Below are 15936 nucleotides of genomic sequence, written 5' to 3' on the forward strand. Positions count from 1 at the left end.
CTGTAATCTAAAGTGTGCATACTAGAAAATGGGTGATAATGTCCAATTATGATTTATATTCCAAATTAAAAGATAGTTTAAGAATAGAAAGTAACCTTGATCATGCTATACTAAGATGATTCAATAGGACTTCCATAAAATAACATCTTAATTAGATCATGGTCATCACCTCTGGAACCTGGACATTCTTCTATTGCTGGTGGCCCGGGAATCCCCTCTGATCAGCTAAACCTACAATTCTTATTCAGAGTTTAGCTTGGAGTCCAGAGAATATACGGCAATTGTTAATACACAGGGTAGTTCCAGGAGATGGGAGGACATTGTAAAGAAACTGCCAGCAATTTAGGTTAATTCAGGCAGCTACTCATTGATTTAACATACCTCATGACTCTTCAGTAACTTTTTCCTCCATCTTTACTGTTTGTAATTGTTCTTAATAATGACTCTCATTTGGTCATTGCTTTACAAGTTACTACATTTTTTTTCACCATATCTTATTTTCTTAATTCATAAAGTAATGAGTGTGGATCTTGCTCTCTTGTAATCTTAGTGGGCTTGAAATTGGTTTGGTTAAATGACAGTCTAGCTTATTTGTTATGAAAATTGGAAACTCCTAATACTGAGAGAGAATAAGACTACAAATAAAGTTTCACTGCCCTCAACCTCCAGAAGAACTGGAAATAGAACTTTTTAAGCCCTACTGTACAGGACATATTATAAAACATATACTCTGGCCTCTAGTTTCCTGATCTAAGTAGGGATAAGGGACTTAAGAATGCAAAGGTGATGATTGAGCTCAAATACATTCTACTAAAGAGCAATATTGAATGTGGAAAAAAGTACTTTAGACTTAGAAATGTAATTAAGTACACTATGCTTCAATTATTTTTGTGGGATTTTTTTGTTGTTTTGTTTTGAAACAGGGTCTCTGTAGACCAAGCTAGCGTCGAACCTACAATCCTCCTGCCTTACCCTCCCAAGTGCTGGAAACACAGGTGTACACCACTATACCCAGTCTTAGCCTTAATTTTAAATATGAGTTCATATTAATATTTGCCCTAGATCCCTCTCAGGAATCTTCCAAGAATGTATATAGTAAGATGAAAGAACTTGTATGGGAATTAATAATATCCTCCCTCCCCAAATTGATAGACCTTTGGTGTCTGAATATGGGGCTCTGATAGCTTAAACTTAGGGGGCCAGTGTAGCAAAAGTCTTATGCTGTAAGTACACAGCTAGAACTGTATTTGGCAGAACCTGGACCATTTACAACCTTCTCCACGCTGATTCCAAGAATGGCTGTTTCGGGATCCTACTTTTGAAAAACTTATTAGTTGGGTACGGTGCCTTATAGTTATAATCCCAGCTACTCCAGAGGTAGAAATCGGGAGGATCACCATTCCAGGCCACCCCAGGCAGGAAGTTAAGGAGACAACCTCCCCATCTCATCAGATGTGGTAGCTATAATCCCAGCTGCACAGGAGACATAAGTAGGGAGATCACAATCCCAGGCAAAAAAAAAATATGAAACCTTATCTGAAAAATAACAAGCAAAAAGGGCTGTGGGCATGGCTGAAGTGATAGAGTACCTGCCTGGCAAGCACAAAGCCCTGACTTCAAACTGCAGTGTCACAAAAGAAAAGAAAATCCTCTTACTAGAGATCATACTCTTTTCCCCATCTGATGTTTTTCACCCATTCCTAGTAATTTGTCTATTCTCCCTTCAGTAAATAGGAACTCGTGTTCTCAGAGAGCTCTGATTGTTAGAAACTTTTACCTGCTATTAACAAAACCTGCCTGTCTGTAGCATGCAAAAGTAATAAAAATCAAATGCAGAAACACTCTATTCTTCCCAGCCTTCTTCAGCATAGACCCTCTGTAACTGCTCAGTTGGACAGTGTCTTTCCCAGAAGTGCTGCATTCCTCCAGATTACTCATCAACAATGTGTCCGTCAAACTGGCCTTTCTGTTAGCAGGTAGGAGATCCCCATCCCCTCTTCACTCAGCTGCCCCCCAAGTGTCTTGTGAGGCCATTCTTGGTGTTAGAGGAGCTTTAAAGTCACTGGTGCCTCCTTCCTGTCTGCTTTATGGCCTGTAGAGGTTGCTCCACTTCCTATAAATACTGCTAAAGAACTTCAATTAGAGTTTCAGAGTGTTCTGGAACAATTCCAGCCCCTTTCACTTGGGGATTGCAGAGATGGGCCTGTACAGACAGCATAAGATGGTGTTGCAGCACTGTAAGTTCTTCCGCTGACAGTCGCACTAATACACATACTTTCTTTGCAGCACCATAAAAGACAAAAGCTGGTTCTTTATAGTTAGGATATGTCTGGCCAGTGATAGCTTTAAATGTAGTTTCCATCTGCCACGTACTACATTACAGTATTTTGCATCAGGAAATTCCTGCCAGAAAATGTGCTGGGTATTTGGTATCTTGGAAATGGAACTAGACATAGAGGAAGAAGACCCTAATTTAAGTCTGACATTCCACTTCCGAGCAAGTTATCTAATCTCTGAGTCTGAAACCCATCTGCAAAATGAGGATAAAGCTGCTCCTACAGAATGTTGAATAAGGCAATGAAGATGGTGTGAAAAGGTTCCATACACTGAAAAGCATTGCACAAATGTAAGGTCTCCTAAGGGAAACCCTTTCAGAATTCAAAAAAATGTATATGAATTAAGACATTTATTCATGCTGTATGAAGTTTTTTATAACCATTAAAATATGTAAGAGGCCAAACATGGTGGCCCATGTCTGCAAGCCCAGCTACTTGAAAGGCACCTATTGAAAGGATCACAGTTTGGCACTAGCTCGAGCAAAAAATTAACAAGACTGCTGCCCCCCATCCCCGCAAATAAACCTGGCATGGTGCTGTGTGCTACGGTCCCAGCTGTGGGGAGGCATAGGTGGCAGGGTCATGGTCCAAGGCCAGCCTCAGGCAAAAGTGCTGATAACCAAAGTTGGGGAAGTGGCTCAAGTGGTAGACTGCCTCCCTGGCAAGTATAAAACCCTGAGTTCAGTCCCCAGTACCACACTTGTAAAGAAAATGTGTTGAAATTTTTAAACAGAATTTCAAATTGCAATTACAACAGTGTGAAAAAACACTGTGGGCATAGATTAGAAGAATATGGGAAAAAAGAATCAGTTGTCACAAGTCAATGGCATTGAGTCACTTCGCTTTAGTGTCTTTAGTGTATCCAGTTCAGGTCAATAAACTTTTATTGAGCACTCACTGTGCCCTGCCCAGTACTCAGTTCTGTGAATGCAGAGATAAATGGAACATGCTCCCTCATCTCAGTGGTCCCCATTGCATACGGTCTTTGTCAGGGTTTACTGTGTGTAAGAATCACTGGGGAGCTTTTGAAAAAGTCTGAATGCCCTGTTCCCACCTCAGAAGGTCTGATTCAATAGGCTGGGATGGAACAGCCCATAATTTTCTTTCCTTTCCTTTTTTTTAATTTTCACCCTGAGTAACTCTGGTGTAGGCAGTTTAACTGTGCACTGAGAAATGTTCAGTGAGAGTGTGATATTTTTACAGTAAAGGATAGGTAATGGTTGCACAAATGTCCTCATTGAACAAGATACGGTGTTTGTTCTCTGTACTCTTGAGATGTTTTTTTCATAGCTCTCTAAGAAGGATGACAAAGTCAGCCTGCAGGGTGATACCCCTGGGACCTGTGCAACATACAGCCTACCATACCTCTCACCCTTCATGGCTTTTCCTTACCCTTTTCTCTACCTACCACCTCTCCCATGTTTCCTTCTCCGTGTGTATGTTTCTCCCACTCTGGTTCCTCCTATGCTAGCAATATATCAATGTCCAGGTGCTTCCCCTTCCTTTCTCTCCCGCCCTCCCCCTGGACATGTCAGTTTTATTGAAAACAACAATTCTCTCTCATTTTCTAAATATTAGCTTGTGCTAGTCACTGTTTCTCATAAAATAGGAGTAGGTTGATGAGTGATCACAAAAAAAAATTGTGTCTTTATATTTCACAACCATTTAGCTCTTGATTGATTTTTTTCAATCCAGTGGGTTAGCAACCCTCAACAGAAAAATGTAAAAGTCTCCTGCACAGATTCCTGTCCTACCCATAAAGTTGGGGTGTACCCTGAACCCTGACTGAGCACTGCTACAAATGGGTCAGGTGGCTTTCTCAGGCTATACACTTCTCGCCTCTTAGTCATCCAGAATCAAAATACTAACAGCTCTAACTCCACACTCTACAGGGCATTATTTCTGTAGTGACCCCCCAAAATACAGCTAGGATTTCCACATTTTCACATTAGTGTTTGTATTACTTGTACTTCAGGAAGCCCAGAGTGGGACAATGACTTCCAAACTCCCTGCTTACTTATGCTTTCTTAGCACCTTGTGCAAGTCCTAGTTGTCTTATGGTGCCAGAATGTGAACTGCACAGTGGCAGATTAAAACACATTTATCCTCTATCTTCAGTGCCTTGGAGAGTGTCCTGTATGTAAAGGGCACTCCCTAAAAACCTCGAATGGGGCTGAGGGTGTATAGCTCATTGGCACAGCACTGGCCTCATATTCTCAAGTCCCTGGGTTCAATTCCCAACACCACACACACACAAATACAACAGTTGACTGAATCACGGTGACCAAAAAAGGGCGGGGTAGTAGGTTCTCAACAAATCCTTACTGAGAATTGAATAACGTACAAAAATAACCATTCCTAAGTAAAACTTACTTGAATATATTTTGTATTTGAAAGAAATACATGCTTTTCTAAATGTTTTTGTAATTTCAGTGTCAGATAATATGTTCTGAAAAAAAAGCTAGATTGGTTTTTATGCCTATTAAACTATGGTCTTAATATGAAATGTCTCCCACAGGCTCATGTTTTGAACACTTGGTCCCCAGATGGTAGAGCTATTTGTGGAAACTTTGGGAGATGAGGCCTAGCTGGAGGAAGTAGATCACTGGGGGCATGCCTTTGAAGGCTGTACGAGGTCCAAAGTCCCCTTGCACAATCTCTTCATCCTGTCCACCATGAAATGAACACCTTTCTTCCACCACACCCTCCTGCAACCATGAAGTTCTGTCCAAGTGCATGAAGTGAAGCAACCATGGGCTGAACCCTCTGAAACCATTAGCCGAAACAAAACTTCCCTCCTTTAAGTGTTTAGTGAGGTATTCTGTCACAGCGATAAGAAATCTGACTAGTAAACATTTTCAAGATGTCTACTTAGTTATCAAACTGTGCTTCCATTCAGAACTCCCCACTTCTATGATAACCAGTGGAATCCTAGCAGACATATTTGGGATCTGAGCTTCCCTTGCTAAGTGGACTAGCAGAGGACACCTGACCAAGAGTGAACCAGTCTCATTTTCTCTTGAGAAATTAGGGTTGAAAACACAAGGGTGCCTGGACTGCTTGCTTAAGAGTTGAGGGGCAACAATGTACTACAGTCAAGAGACAGAGAGAGAAATGAAAGCAGAGTACTCAAGAGATGAGCAAACACATGGCCTGAGACATAATGGACACACACATACAAACTGGCTGCTTCATTTTTGCCATGTTTACTCCCTGGCTACTATCCTTCCTGAGACCATCAACTTGTTCTTAGATTCCATGGATCTGTTCCACTTTCTTGCTCAAATAAACCTGTTTGAGCTTAAGTGAATTTGAGACGGATATCTGCTTTTATAACAAAAAGAAGACCAACTAATACACTATCTGAACTATAAAAAGAACTCCTGCTTTCTTTTTCTCCTTTTTGTCACACCTGCGTATTATACCAGCACACAAGTTAATCAGGAGATGATTTAGACCGATTTCTTTTAAAGGGTAAGTACTAGCTTCTTTTCAAGTTTCTGTGAAAGTAGGATGAAGACCTGGCTCTTCAGAAGCGGTTCTAAGTGTGTACCACATTCTCCTGACCCTGTTATGCCACACGGTGACTTTAGTATTCAATCCTTTACAAAACGTGTGGAAAAAAGGGGCAACTGTCAACTGCTAAACTCATCATTTGTCTGGATCAGAAAATCTTAGGGCTTTTTCCTAGAACATTATAAAAATATTTAATTATCATGATTACTGCCAACATATTTCTATCTACTTCAGGAAAAGAAAACAATAACAACAAATAAGTTTCAGCTCTTCTGCATTGACACTGGACCCCAGAGATGCTTGCATGTCATTTGACAGCAACTGGTTTCCTTTTTTAGTTAATTGTGTTAAATGTGCCTCATACCTTGTACTCCCTGTGGGGCTGTCATTTAGAAGAGGCTGAGGGGAAGCTGTTTTAATTCTGGCTTTTGTTTCAGCCACTAAATGTAATGCCACATGATTGTTGACCCAACAGTAATTCAGTTAAAAAACAGCCTTCAGAGTTACTACATCATCAAAATTAACCCTGATTACATCAAATTATGTTGAAACAGACCACAGCTGTTTGCCCTGTTGAAGCGACTGCTTGAGAGCTCATCCAGAAGATACATCTGGGTGTCAGGAAGATACATTTGGGGGTTATTTTTGTTCTCAGCACAAGTGTGGGAGGAAAACACCCTGTTCTGCCTCAAGTGTTCAGTGGGAGCTGAAAACTTTTTCTCCAACAGTCAAAAATCATCTTCACTTCCAAGGAGAATGGAACCAGAGACCTTTTGTACAGTTTTCTGTAAAATGTGTAAGAAAAAGGAAATTTGAATCCATTGAATATGCGCTTATCAGCAAAAGAACTGACTGGAAAGAGTTGCGGAATTGTCTTTGGTGGGCTGTGTGCAGTGGTGCTAGAGGCGGCTCAGAGCAGCCTGTGAGTGGATTGCTCAGTTGTGAAGTATTTTGCAAGCTGGTTGTTTAAAAAAAAAAAAAACAACGTTATAATAAAAATGGAAAATTAGTGCTGAAGATGTGGGCAGATTGGAACCCTTACACATTACAGGTAAGAATGTAAAGTGGAATCTATGGAAAATAATTCAACAATTCCTTTAAAAAGTTGGACATGGCCAGCCAGGGCTACATAGTGACATCCTGACTCACAAAAAAAAAAAAGTTGAACAGTTGCGTATGACCTAGCAATTCCACTCCCAGGTACATACTTTAAGAGAATTGAAAACATGTTCATACAAGAACTTGACACATACGTTCACATTCTCATATCTGTAACAGCCAAACAGAACAAGCAACGAAACATCTACCAGCTGGAGAATGGATAAGTAAAATGTGGTATATCTGCTTAATAAAATATTACTCAGACATAAAAAGGAGCAAAAACCCCCAGAAATGCCACGGCATGACTACACCTTGAAAACCCACAAAGTGAAAAGTCATCCACAAGCCACATAATGTTTAGTTCTGACTATATGAAGTGTACAGAACTGACAGATCCATAGAGATCAGGGGATAGGATTAGGGGAATATGGAATGGGTTCTAACAAGTACCAAGTTTCTTTTGGGAGCAATGAAAATGGCCTGAAATTAGATAGCAATGATGTTTACACAAGTGAATGTATATACTAGCAACAATGAATCAGACACTTTAAAATGATGACTATGACTAAATATCAAAAAAGTCATAAGCTAGAAATTAAAGTGATATTAAAAACAATACATCAAACTCATTTCTAATTTTTTCTCATTACCCCTTTAGCTCTGCTGTTGGCATTATTTATGTCTGTTTTATCTTTACATTGGAAATACTAAATAGGGCACTGCTATGCATCTCTTGACTCTGAATTCAGTAACATTAAATTGATAGCTTGAAACTGGGGGAATAAGGTGGAGTATTTATACTGCAAAAACTGGTATATACTAACAGTCTTCCAAGCATCACCAGAGAGCCAGTTTTTAACCATATAACAGCACCTCACTGGCTATGGGTCAGTCATCATGAGTCTGAGAGATGGGTAGGTAAGTGAGATGATCTGATTTGCAAAATAAATAGCAAATCTGCAAGGCCACGTTGTATGCAACTGGTGCCAGAGGAAATGGCTTTTCTGGTCATGAAACACTTTGAGTCATGGGTCATGATTTCTCCAGTTTTGCCAGCATTATGTCTGGGTACAAGGGGTTCAGTATTAGAGCTCCAGCAGGACTGTCACAGTGAAGGCAAATGTCAGAGAAGCCACAAAGATTCAATTCTTGGTTCCAGAGAGGAAGTAATCTGAGAAGTCTGTACCAGGGTGTCAGGGTTTGGGAAAACAAGGGTTAACTGAATTAGTTCTCAGGAGCCTGGGGGTCGAAGTCAAAAGGTCAGAGGAGCCATTGATTTTTGAAACTCCCCAAGAATTACAGCTATTTGCAGTGCTGCGCTAGGTAGGTAAGCACTCCACCAGTGAACTACAACTCTAGCCCTACAGCCATCTTTAAAAGTGGAACCACATAGGACTCCGTCCACCTACTCAGCCCTTCCATTGAGACAGGTGGCTCTGGTGTAACCACTCTAGCTGCTTATAAAAGCCTTCAGCTACTGTTCTCTGGTAGGATGGCTTGGAGTTCTGGATGTTCCAGTGGTCCACTGTGCAACCCCCATCTTTTTTTTCTTTTTTTAGGTGGAACTGGGGTTTGAACTCAGGGCTTAGCTCTTAGCAAGGCAGGAGCTCTACCACTTGAGCCACACCTCAAGCTCCCCCCTCCCGCATCCTTTAAGGAATGATTTCTCACCCCAAACATGTAATGGCCATCTATTCCACCTATTATGTGCCTGGCTCACTACTGGGAAGCTCTAGGGATACAAAAATGAGGAAGCTGCAGTCCTGCCCTCAAGGAACTCGCAGTTCCTTAGCAAGTAAATATTTGCAATACAGAGGGATTTTAAGCTCTAGGGGAAAGAGTCTTGACCTATGTTCAAGATCTAATTCAGCTTAAGGGTTCTCTGCAGAGCAAGGAAGAAGCAGCATGCACCTTTTGGTTTGGTGTACTAAGGTGCTTTCCCAACATCTTGACAGTCTGTTCTTGGGAGAATATGACTGAGTTTGCAGAATGATCTGTGCCACAGTGTTGTTCCCACCCTCACCACTGTCTTGGGATCCTCACTGCCACAAAGCAATGAACACTGGTTCTGGTTATTGACAAAGGAGAAATTGGAAAAGTACACTTTCGCAAACATTTTAAGGAAGTTGGTTTCCAAAATGCTTCCTACTTGGTGTAGTGTCAAGTAACTCAGACTGTTAGCAGCCACCAACAGGGAAGAAGACCAATTAGGTTTTTAACACACCCCAAACCCCATTCCAGAACTCATCCTTAACCAGGTGCCAAGAGTTATCTTGAGTAAGTCTGAGGGTAATTCAGTTCCACCCATTGGTGGAATAAAGTGGGCTCAAAGCAGACAGGAGGCACCTACCACATATGCCTGAGAAGTGAGAATGTCCTGAAAGTCACCAGCTGAGGTGGCTCAGCTAGTCACACTGACTTTGGCAAGCAACACTCAGCTCTGAAATTAACCTGCCAACTAAATTGAAGGGGAGAAAAGGCAGAAGGGTGAGGACATCCATCCCCCACCCCCAGTTCAATCGCTGACGTCAGGCCTGGCGTGAATGGTATTAATCACTCCAGCCTGGTGTGCAGTTGAGGACAGCTCTTTCCAGCCCTCCCAAACCCATTCCTGGGTGCGTTCCACCAGCCATGCACCTGCTGCTGGCCACAAACCCTCAACTCTGAGACAGGCACGGATGCAGGCTGTTGCTGACAACTGCACCCTTTAGAACTCAGGCTTTGTGGAGGGAGTAGGGGGGAACTGGCAGCATGACAGAAGTGGTACACGTGCTCTCCCCCAGGTGTGCATTTCTCTAATCTCCACCTTGTGCCCTCCCCACAGCATGGTCATTTCCTGGGAATTTAATGGGACCATAGAATTAATGTTTCAAAGCACTCTTGGAGCCAGTCGTTAATTACCCTCAGGAAATACCAGTGATCTTTAATCAAAATTGGCTAAATTACAGGCTAGTGAGAGGGCTGCCACTCCAGCTATTGCCAATAGATGGCGCCCACCTTCGTGTAAATAACTCATTCACATAATTTGTTTTCCATTTTTCCAAGGAGAAGGAGGAAAGAAAAAACAGCAGGGAGTGAAGAGGACCTAGTAAAGGTCCAGACAGGAACGTTCTGTCCAAGTGCTCTTTCCAGGCCTGGCACGCCTCTCAGACTCAGGAGACTGAGCTACTTCAGCCAGGGACCTCAATGGCAGTGTTGCTTCCTGTGTGCAGCCTGAGCTGGGCAGCATAGTGAGGAGAAATGGAGGGTGGGAGTCAAGGACAGGAAAGACCCCTTTCTCTAAACTTTGGGGAAGGATGAGGGATGTTCAAAAGATTTCCTGAAGTCCATACTCTGTAACTGTTGTGTTTTGAGGCTTCTCCTGTCATTGATCACAAAACACCAAACTTTTGTTTCCAAGAGAAATTGTAAATAACAACCCCAGGTCTTGCTAAACAAAATCAGACCCTAAATAGTTTCTGGCAGAATGCAACCTAACCCCAACTAACTGCTGAGACTGTGTCTTGAATCATATAACTCTCAAAGGATATGTAAAAGACAACTCTCCCAGGGAATGGTAGGGCATATGTCTGCCTGAATTTCATCACAAAACATCAGCTGCAGCCAAACCAGGCAGATTTCTCAGACTGCAATCCCGGAGACTTGGCACAATGACTCAGATGTGAATGAAGTCAGGATTGCTTTATTTTGGTTGGGAGTCACTGCCTCCTGATTGATTTGGCAAACTAAGTATTTTGATATTTATGTCTCACAAAGAGTTTAAGGTACTTAAAGCCAGAAGTTTAAAATGACCATTTGTATGTAGCTTAAGAATCCCTAAATTAAATTTAAAAAATAATCCCTAAGTTAAAAGGTTAAAGGAGCTCTGGTCCCAGCTGTAGCCAAATAGTTCTGCTTTACATTCTATACAGCAGGTCAGTGAAATGGGGGAGGGGAGGGTGTTCTGGGGAGTTGGTCTCTCACCTCCCAGTGCCTAGAAAAGCTGAGCTCCTGGTAGGGGGCTGACTTTTCCAAAGTAATTGGGGAGGGCTGAACTTTCTCTAACCCAAGATCTGTTAGACCAAAGTATGTCCAACTGCTTGGAACAACTAGCTTAGCTGCATGGAGGCAGAGAAGTAAACAAAATAGCCTTCATCTAAGGTTACATAGGGGCAAGACGCTGCTTCTCCAACTCATCTGCAGCCCACTGATAAGATGGGTTACTAGAGACTTAGAGGACCAGCCTTTCCCTGCTGATGGTAAAGGCACTTAGTGAGTTAAAAAGAGCTCCTACCACGAGTTTGTTTTCATTTTTCTTTCACCCTTTCCCTGAAGTGCTGGAGTAAGTGCTTCCATATAGTTCATCAGTTAAACCTCACCACAATGCATTGAGAAAGGTATTATATCCTAAATTACATGGAGTCAATGAGTTGGAGCTCTGGGGATTTCAATGGCAGTTTCTTGCTCTTCTACACCACCTTGCCTTCCAGTTCACTACGAAATACATTTACTAATTTTCGCCTCCTGGATTCTGCGAACCATACAAACGAATTTCCTTCTGAATTCTGTTTTCCCAGAGGCAGTGTGGGAGGGAGGCAGCTGGCTTTGTTTCCTGGCAATAAGGCCCCAAGTTGATCTGCAGACTTTAAAGCAATTCCCCCACTTTGAAAAGCAGGTGAACAGGACCCAACCGCCCCCCCATCCCCTCACACCTAAATTGGAAAAGGCTCTGCATTGTATTAGCTCTGGGACTTCAGGCCGTCTGTAAAATGGGGATATACTGCTGCCCAGTTAACAAACACGCGAAGACAATCGTGTAGCCCATGAATGCACCCACCCCACCCCTGACCTCCTGCACGTGGGAGATCTGTTTCCTTCTTCCCTTCTTCCGCCAAGGGGGTGTGAGAGTTAATGAAACTCTTGCAGGGAAGCAGGTCAGTAGTTTCAGCCAGAACCTGACCTGCTGAAACCTGACACTCTGGGAATGGATAGGAAACTCGAGCAGCCCTGGGAGCCCTTTCCTGACGACCCTCGGTGAAAAATCGATGTGCAATCTCGGGTGCGCGGCATCTTCCCTCCACAGTCCCCCACCACTACCAGGGGCGAGGTCCCCCACCTCTGCTTGGGCCTGAGGCTCCGAGGGAAAAACAAGCCCCAGAGGGCGCGCTACGAGTGGCAGCTTTCCGCGTCCTCCCGCCCTGGGGCCTGGTGGGAGAGGGCCGCCCTCCGGCCGCGCGGGCTGTGGGCGTGGCGAGCCGGCCTTCCTGCCGGGCGCCCCCGCCGGGCGGGCGGCAAGTGAGCGCGCCGTGCGCGGGCGCGCGCCTCACCGCCGGGCCCGCGCCTCGCCGCCCGTCCTCGCCCGGGGCCGCGGTCCGCCCGGCCCCTCCCCTCCTCTCCCCTCCCCTCCCCTCCCCTCCTCTCCCCTCCCCTCCCCTGCGAGCTGCGCACCGGCGGCCGGCTGACCCAGCAGCCCGCGTCCGCGCCCTTGTCCGCGCGCCCCGGCCGCGGGCTCCAGTCGGCCGGCAGAATGAGCGGCGGCGGCGACGTGGTGTGCACCGGCTGGCTGAGGAAATCGCCCCCCGAGAAGAAGTTGAGGCGCTATGTGAGTGCGGGCAGCGGACGGGCGCGGCCGCCGAGGGCTGGTGGGCTGGCCGGGGGGTGGGGGCGAGGGCGGCCCGCCGAGGGTGGGGGGCTCCGGGGCGCGTGGCGGGCAGGGCGGGCCCCAGGGTTTCGGGGGGCGAGCGCGGGCGGCGTGCCCCGAGGCTCGGGCGTGTGGGGCACCTGCACACCTGTCACAGGTGCGCCGCGAGGGGCGGGGCGGCGGGGCGAGGCGCAGCTCGGGCCGGCCAGGCGGCCGCGCCTCCCCGCCAGCCTTGCGGTGAACTAAATACGGTATCGAAGTTTGTATCGATTGTCTTCGGAGACCGAGAGAGTTGATTCCCGGGCCTGTGGGGGGGGCACGGTCACCCCCAGCGGATTCAGCCTGCCGGGTGTGGGAAAGGGGCGTACACTGTGGGGCCCCACAAAGGGCGAGGCGCCGCACACCCTCTCCCCTTCCCTTTCTCTGGCCGCCCGCCCCTCCCGGGTGGCCGCCGGCTTCCTTCCAGTCCACAGCCGCTGCATCACGGGCAGCGTCAGCGACATGTGCAGCCCTTGTATTAAGTGACTCATTTGTTTGTCCCCCTTCTCTCCCTTTCTTCTGTGTGTCTCTCGCATACACCCCCTCCGCTCCCCGAGGGTGACACTGCAGTTTGGTCCACTGTAAGTGGCCCGCGTTTTGTGTTGGGCAGCCCTTGGGTGTCTGGGGTCAGAAAGGTGAGGGTTTGCAATTGCCAGGTGGTGCTGACCGGCAGTGTTTATTGACATTGCTGGCTAGCCTCTCCGATAGGTGAGAAGCTGGCAGCATCAGGGGAGGGTGGTGCTGAGCGGCAAGGAGGCACCTCAAAGGATGCCTTGCTTGCCTGGTGAGGCCAAAGTACAGATGGTGCTGGTCACTGAGATGTAGCTGAAATCGGTCCTGGGATAGCCCCCGGAGTTTAGAAATGGAAGTAGGGCTTCTAGAGCCGTCAAGATCCCCATCTTCTCCCTCTTCCCTTCCCATGAAATGCCCTTGTTGCACTAACTTGGGGCGCTGGACTCTCAAGAATCACTCCCACACCCTGGAAGGGAGTCGTTGCCGTCCAGCTGCAGTGCATCAAGGCAGCTGGGAGTAGACCTGCCCTCTGCCAGCTGCACCAGTGGCTGGTCAGGGGGGCAGAAGCCTACCAGAGTTTCCTGTCTGTGCTCCCCAGATCAGAATCAAGGGACTTCTGGCCTCTGGACTGAGGAAGTGACATTCTGTTTTTCAAAGGAAGTGTTGTTGTTGGGGAGTGTGAGTGTGTGTAGCAATGAAATCAGGCTCTTACTTAGATCATTCCGCTGGGGAAAAAAATCTAAGGTTTTAGCACGGTTTTAAAAGTGGACATAGATTAAACATAATAGGGGTGAGTGTTTATCTCACTTTTGGGGTGTGGATACAAAGTATTATAATTACTAAGAAAGAATTTTTTCTCTTGTTTAAGGTTGTATTTTGTCATTAGGAAAATTGAATTATTTTATTAAAGTTGAGTATTTTGCCATTAACATTTTTGTACCTATTTTTTTGAAGTTTTAGCAAGAATTTATTTTAGTATAGCAGAATGAAGTACAGAGAACTGAAGGAAAGAGAAACATTTCCTGCTCCCTAGGCAGGAAATGGAAGTAAATGACTCCTATACCTGTTTAAAAAAAAAAAAATCTTTATCTCAACGAGCTTCAAAAATTATCTATAAAAGTAGATACCATATCAAGTAGTGGAATAGAGTGTCCAGTAACAAAAAATGTAGCCCTTAATTTTCAAATTACAATACTAGGTGGAGAACCTTGAAACTGTTTTTGAAACAACTTGGAAAGTTGACACTGTTTCTACCTTAATGACTGTTTCAACTCTTATCTCCCAGACCCTTTTGACCCATTTCTTGGGTATTTTTGTTCTAGAACAACTTCGGCTCAAAATAGCCAAGTTGAGAGACTTTTGTGTCACACAAGTTTTTCACCCACTTAAACTACATAACACCCTAGAGTCATGTGATGACCTCAGCCTCTCTGTCTCACCTATTCACCTGTGGCTGCTGTTCCACCCACTTAGCAACAGCTTTTCTTAAGCTGGGATGTGATGTGTTCCTCTGGTGTGACTGGAAGCCTCTCCCACCATGGAAGTTCAGCTCACCTGGTTGAAACAGCAATCTGCATAACCTGTAAACTTCTGGCGGAAACACTCCGCCTTTACATCTACTTTTCATTGGAAAGTTTCTGTACCTTACATTAGAACTCTGTCACTTTCTTCAATTGGTTAGAGGCCCAAATTCATTAGCACCAAAGTTAGAAGTATTTTCCAGACCCATTGCGAAACACATGCCACCAGATACTTGCTGCTTCTGGTATACAAAATAGGCACATGGTATTGTAGATTGACAAATCTTCATTTTCAGAATGCATCAAGCATTCTTACGAGATGAGGCAGGAAAGTAATTTATGAAGTACATTACAATTACTTAAAGCTGTTTGTAAAAACCTACCTTTCATTTGATTTGGGGAGAGGGGAAGGTATAGAGAGGAAAAACAAGTGGAAAAAACTGACAAATATCAGGATTTTTTTCCTCATTGCATTTTGTAATTGATTAATCATAAGAAAGTGTTAAAAAAATCTATTGGGTATTTGTTGTGTGTCCTGGAGGAACTACAAAAAAACAAAACAAAACAAAAAATTGCTGGAAAAATCTGTGTACCCAGGGTATCATGATATGGTTATGTTAAAAAACAGCCCTCCCATCAGGCCCCAGGGTTTGTGTGTTCATGTATGAACACACACCTGTATATATGTGTAGCACTTAAATGGGATTTTGTTGGAGAAAAAGACATTATACAACATACAGTACTCTATAGTTTTCTATTAATTTCATTGTGTTAAAGGATTTAGGGAGAAAGAAGATTGGCATCAGCACTGCCCCCTAGTGGCTAATTCAAAGAAAGTCGTGTATTGGTTCTACTGAACAGCTGCACCAGTGAAACAATAGGTTTTTTTTTAATTTATTAAATAAATTTGTTAAGTATGTGTGTTCCAGGCACTGTATTATGTTCTTGGAATGAAAACTAATTCATCCCTCTAGTCTTAAAAGATGACCTTGCCTTCTCCTTCACAAGGGTAATTGAGCTATCTGTACATACTACCACTAAATTTCCAAATTTAGCCACATGGTTCCTTTCCTTTTTGCCTCTTGGAATAGATGAGGTACTCCTACTATCTGAGCTAATTCTGCTACCTGTACTTTGGATCATATTCTTTCCTACCTACTCAGGCAATTCTTACCCTTTGTCATTAATCTTCAACTTCTTACTACCTATTCCTTTCCATTAACATTACAGCATAACTTAACCCACTCACCATGCTTTCTTCTTAGGGGCTAAACTGTGTTCATTTCTTCCA

General features: G+C 44.4%; 1 protein-coding gene across 1 annotated transcript in view; it reads left to right on the forward strand.

Moving 5' to 3' along the window:
• Positions 1-12354: 12354 nt before the first annotated feature.
• The window catches only part of Gab2 (GRB2 associated binding protein 2), a 170090-nt gene continuing 166508 nt past the window's right edge, over positions 12355-15936 (forward strand). The window contains exon 1 of the mRNA XM_074082195.1: positions 12355-12534. Coding sequence (XP_073938296.1) covers positions 12460-12534 — 75 coding nt within the window. The 5' untranslated portion in view covers positions 12355-12459. The remainder of the gene's footprint in view (positions 12535-15936) is intronic.

This window comes from Castor canadensis, chromosome 1 (assembly GCF_047511655.1).
Source record: "Castor canadensis chromosome 1, mCasCan1.hap1v2, whole genome shotgun sequence".
Classification (NCBI taxonomy): Eukaryota; Metazoa; Chordata; class Mammalia; order Rodentia; family Castoridae; genus Castor; species Castor canadensis.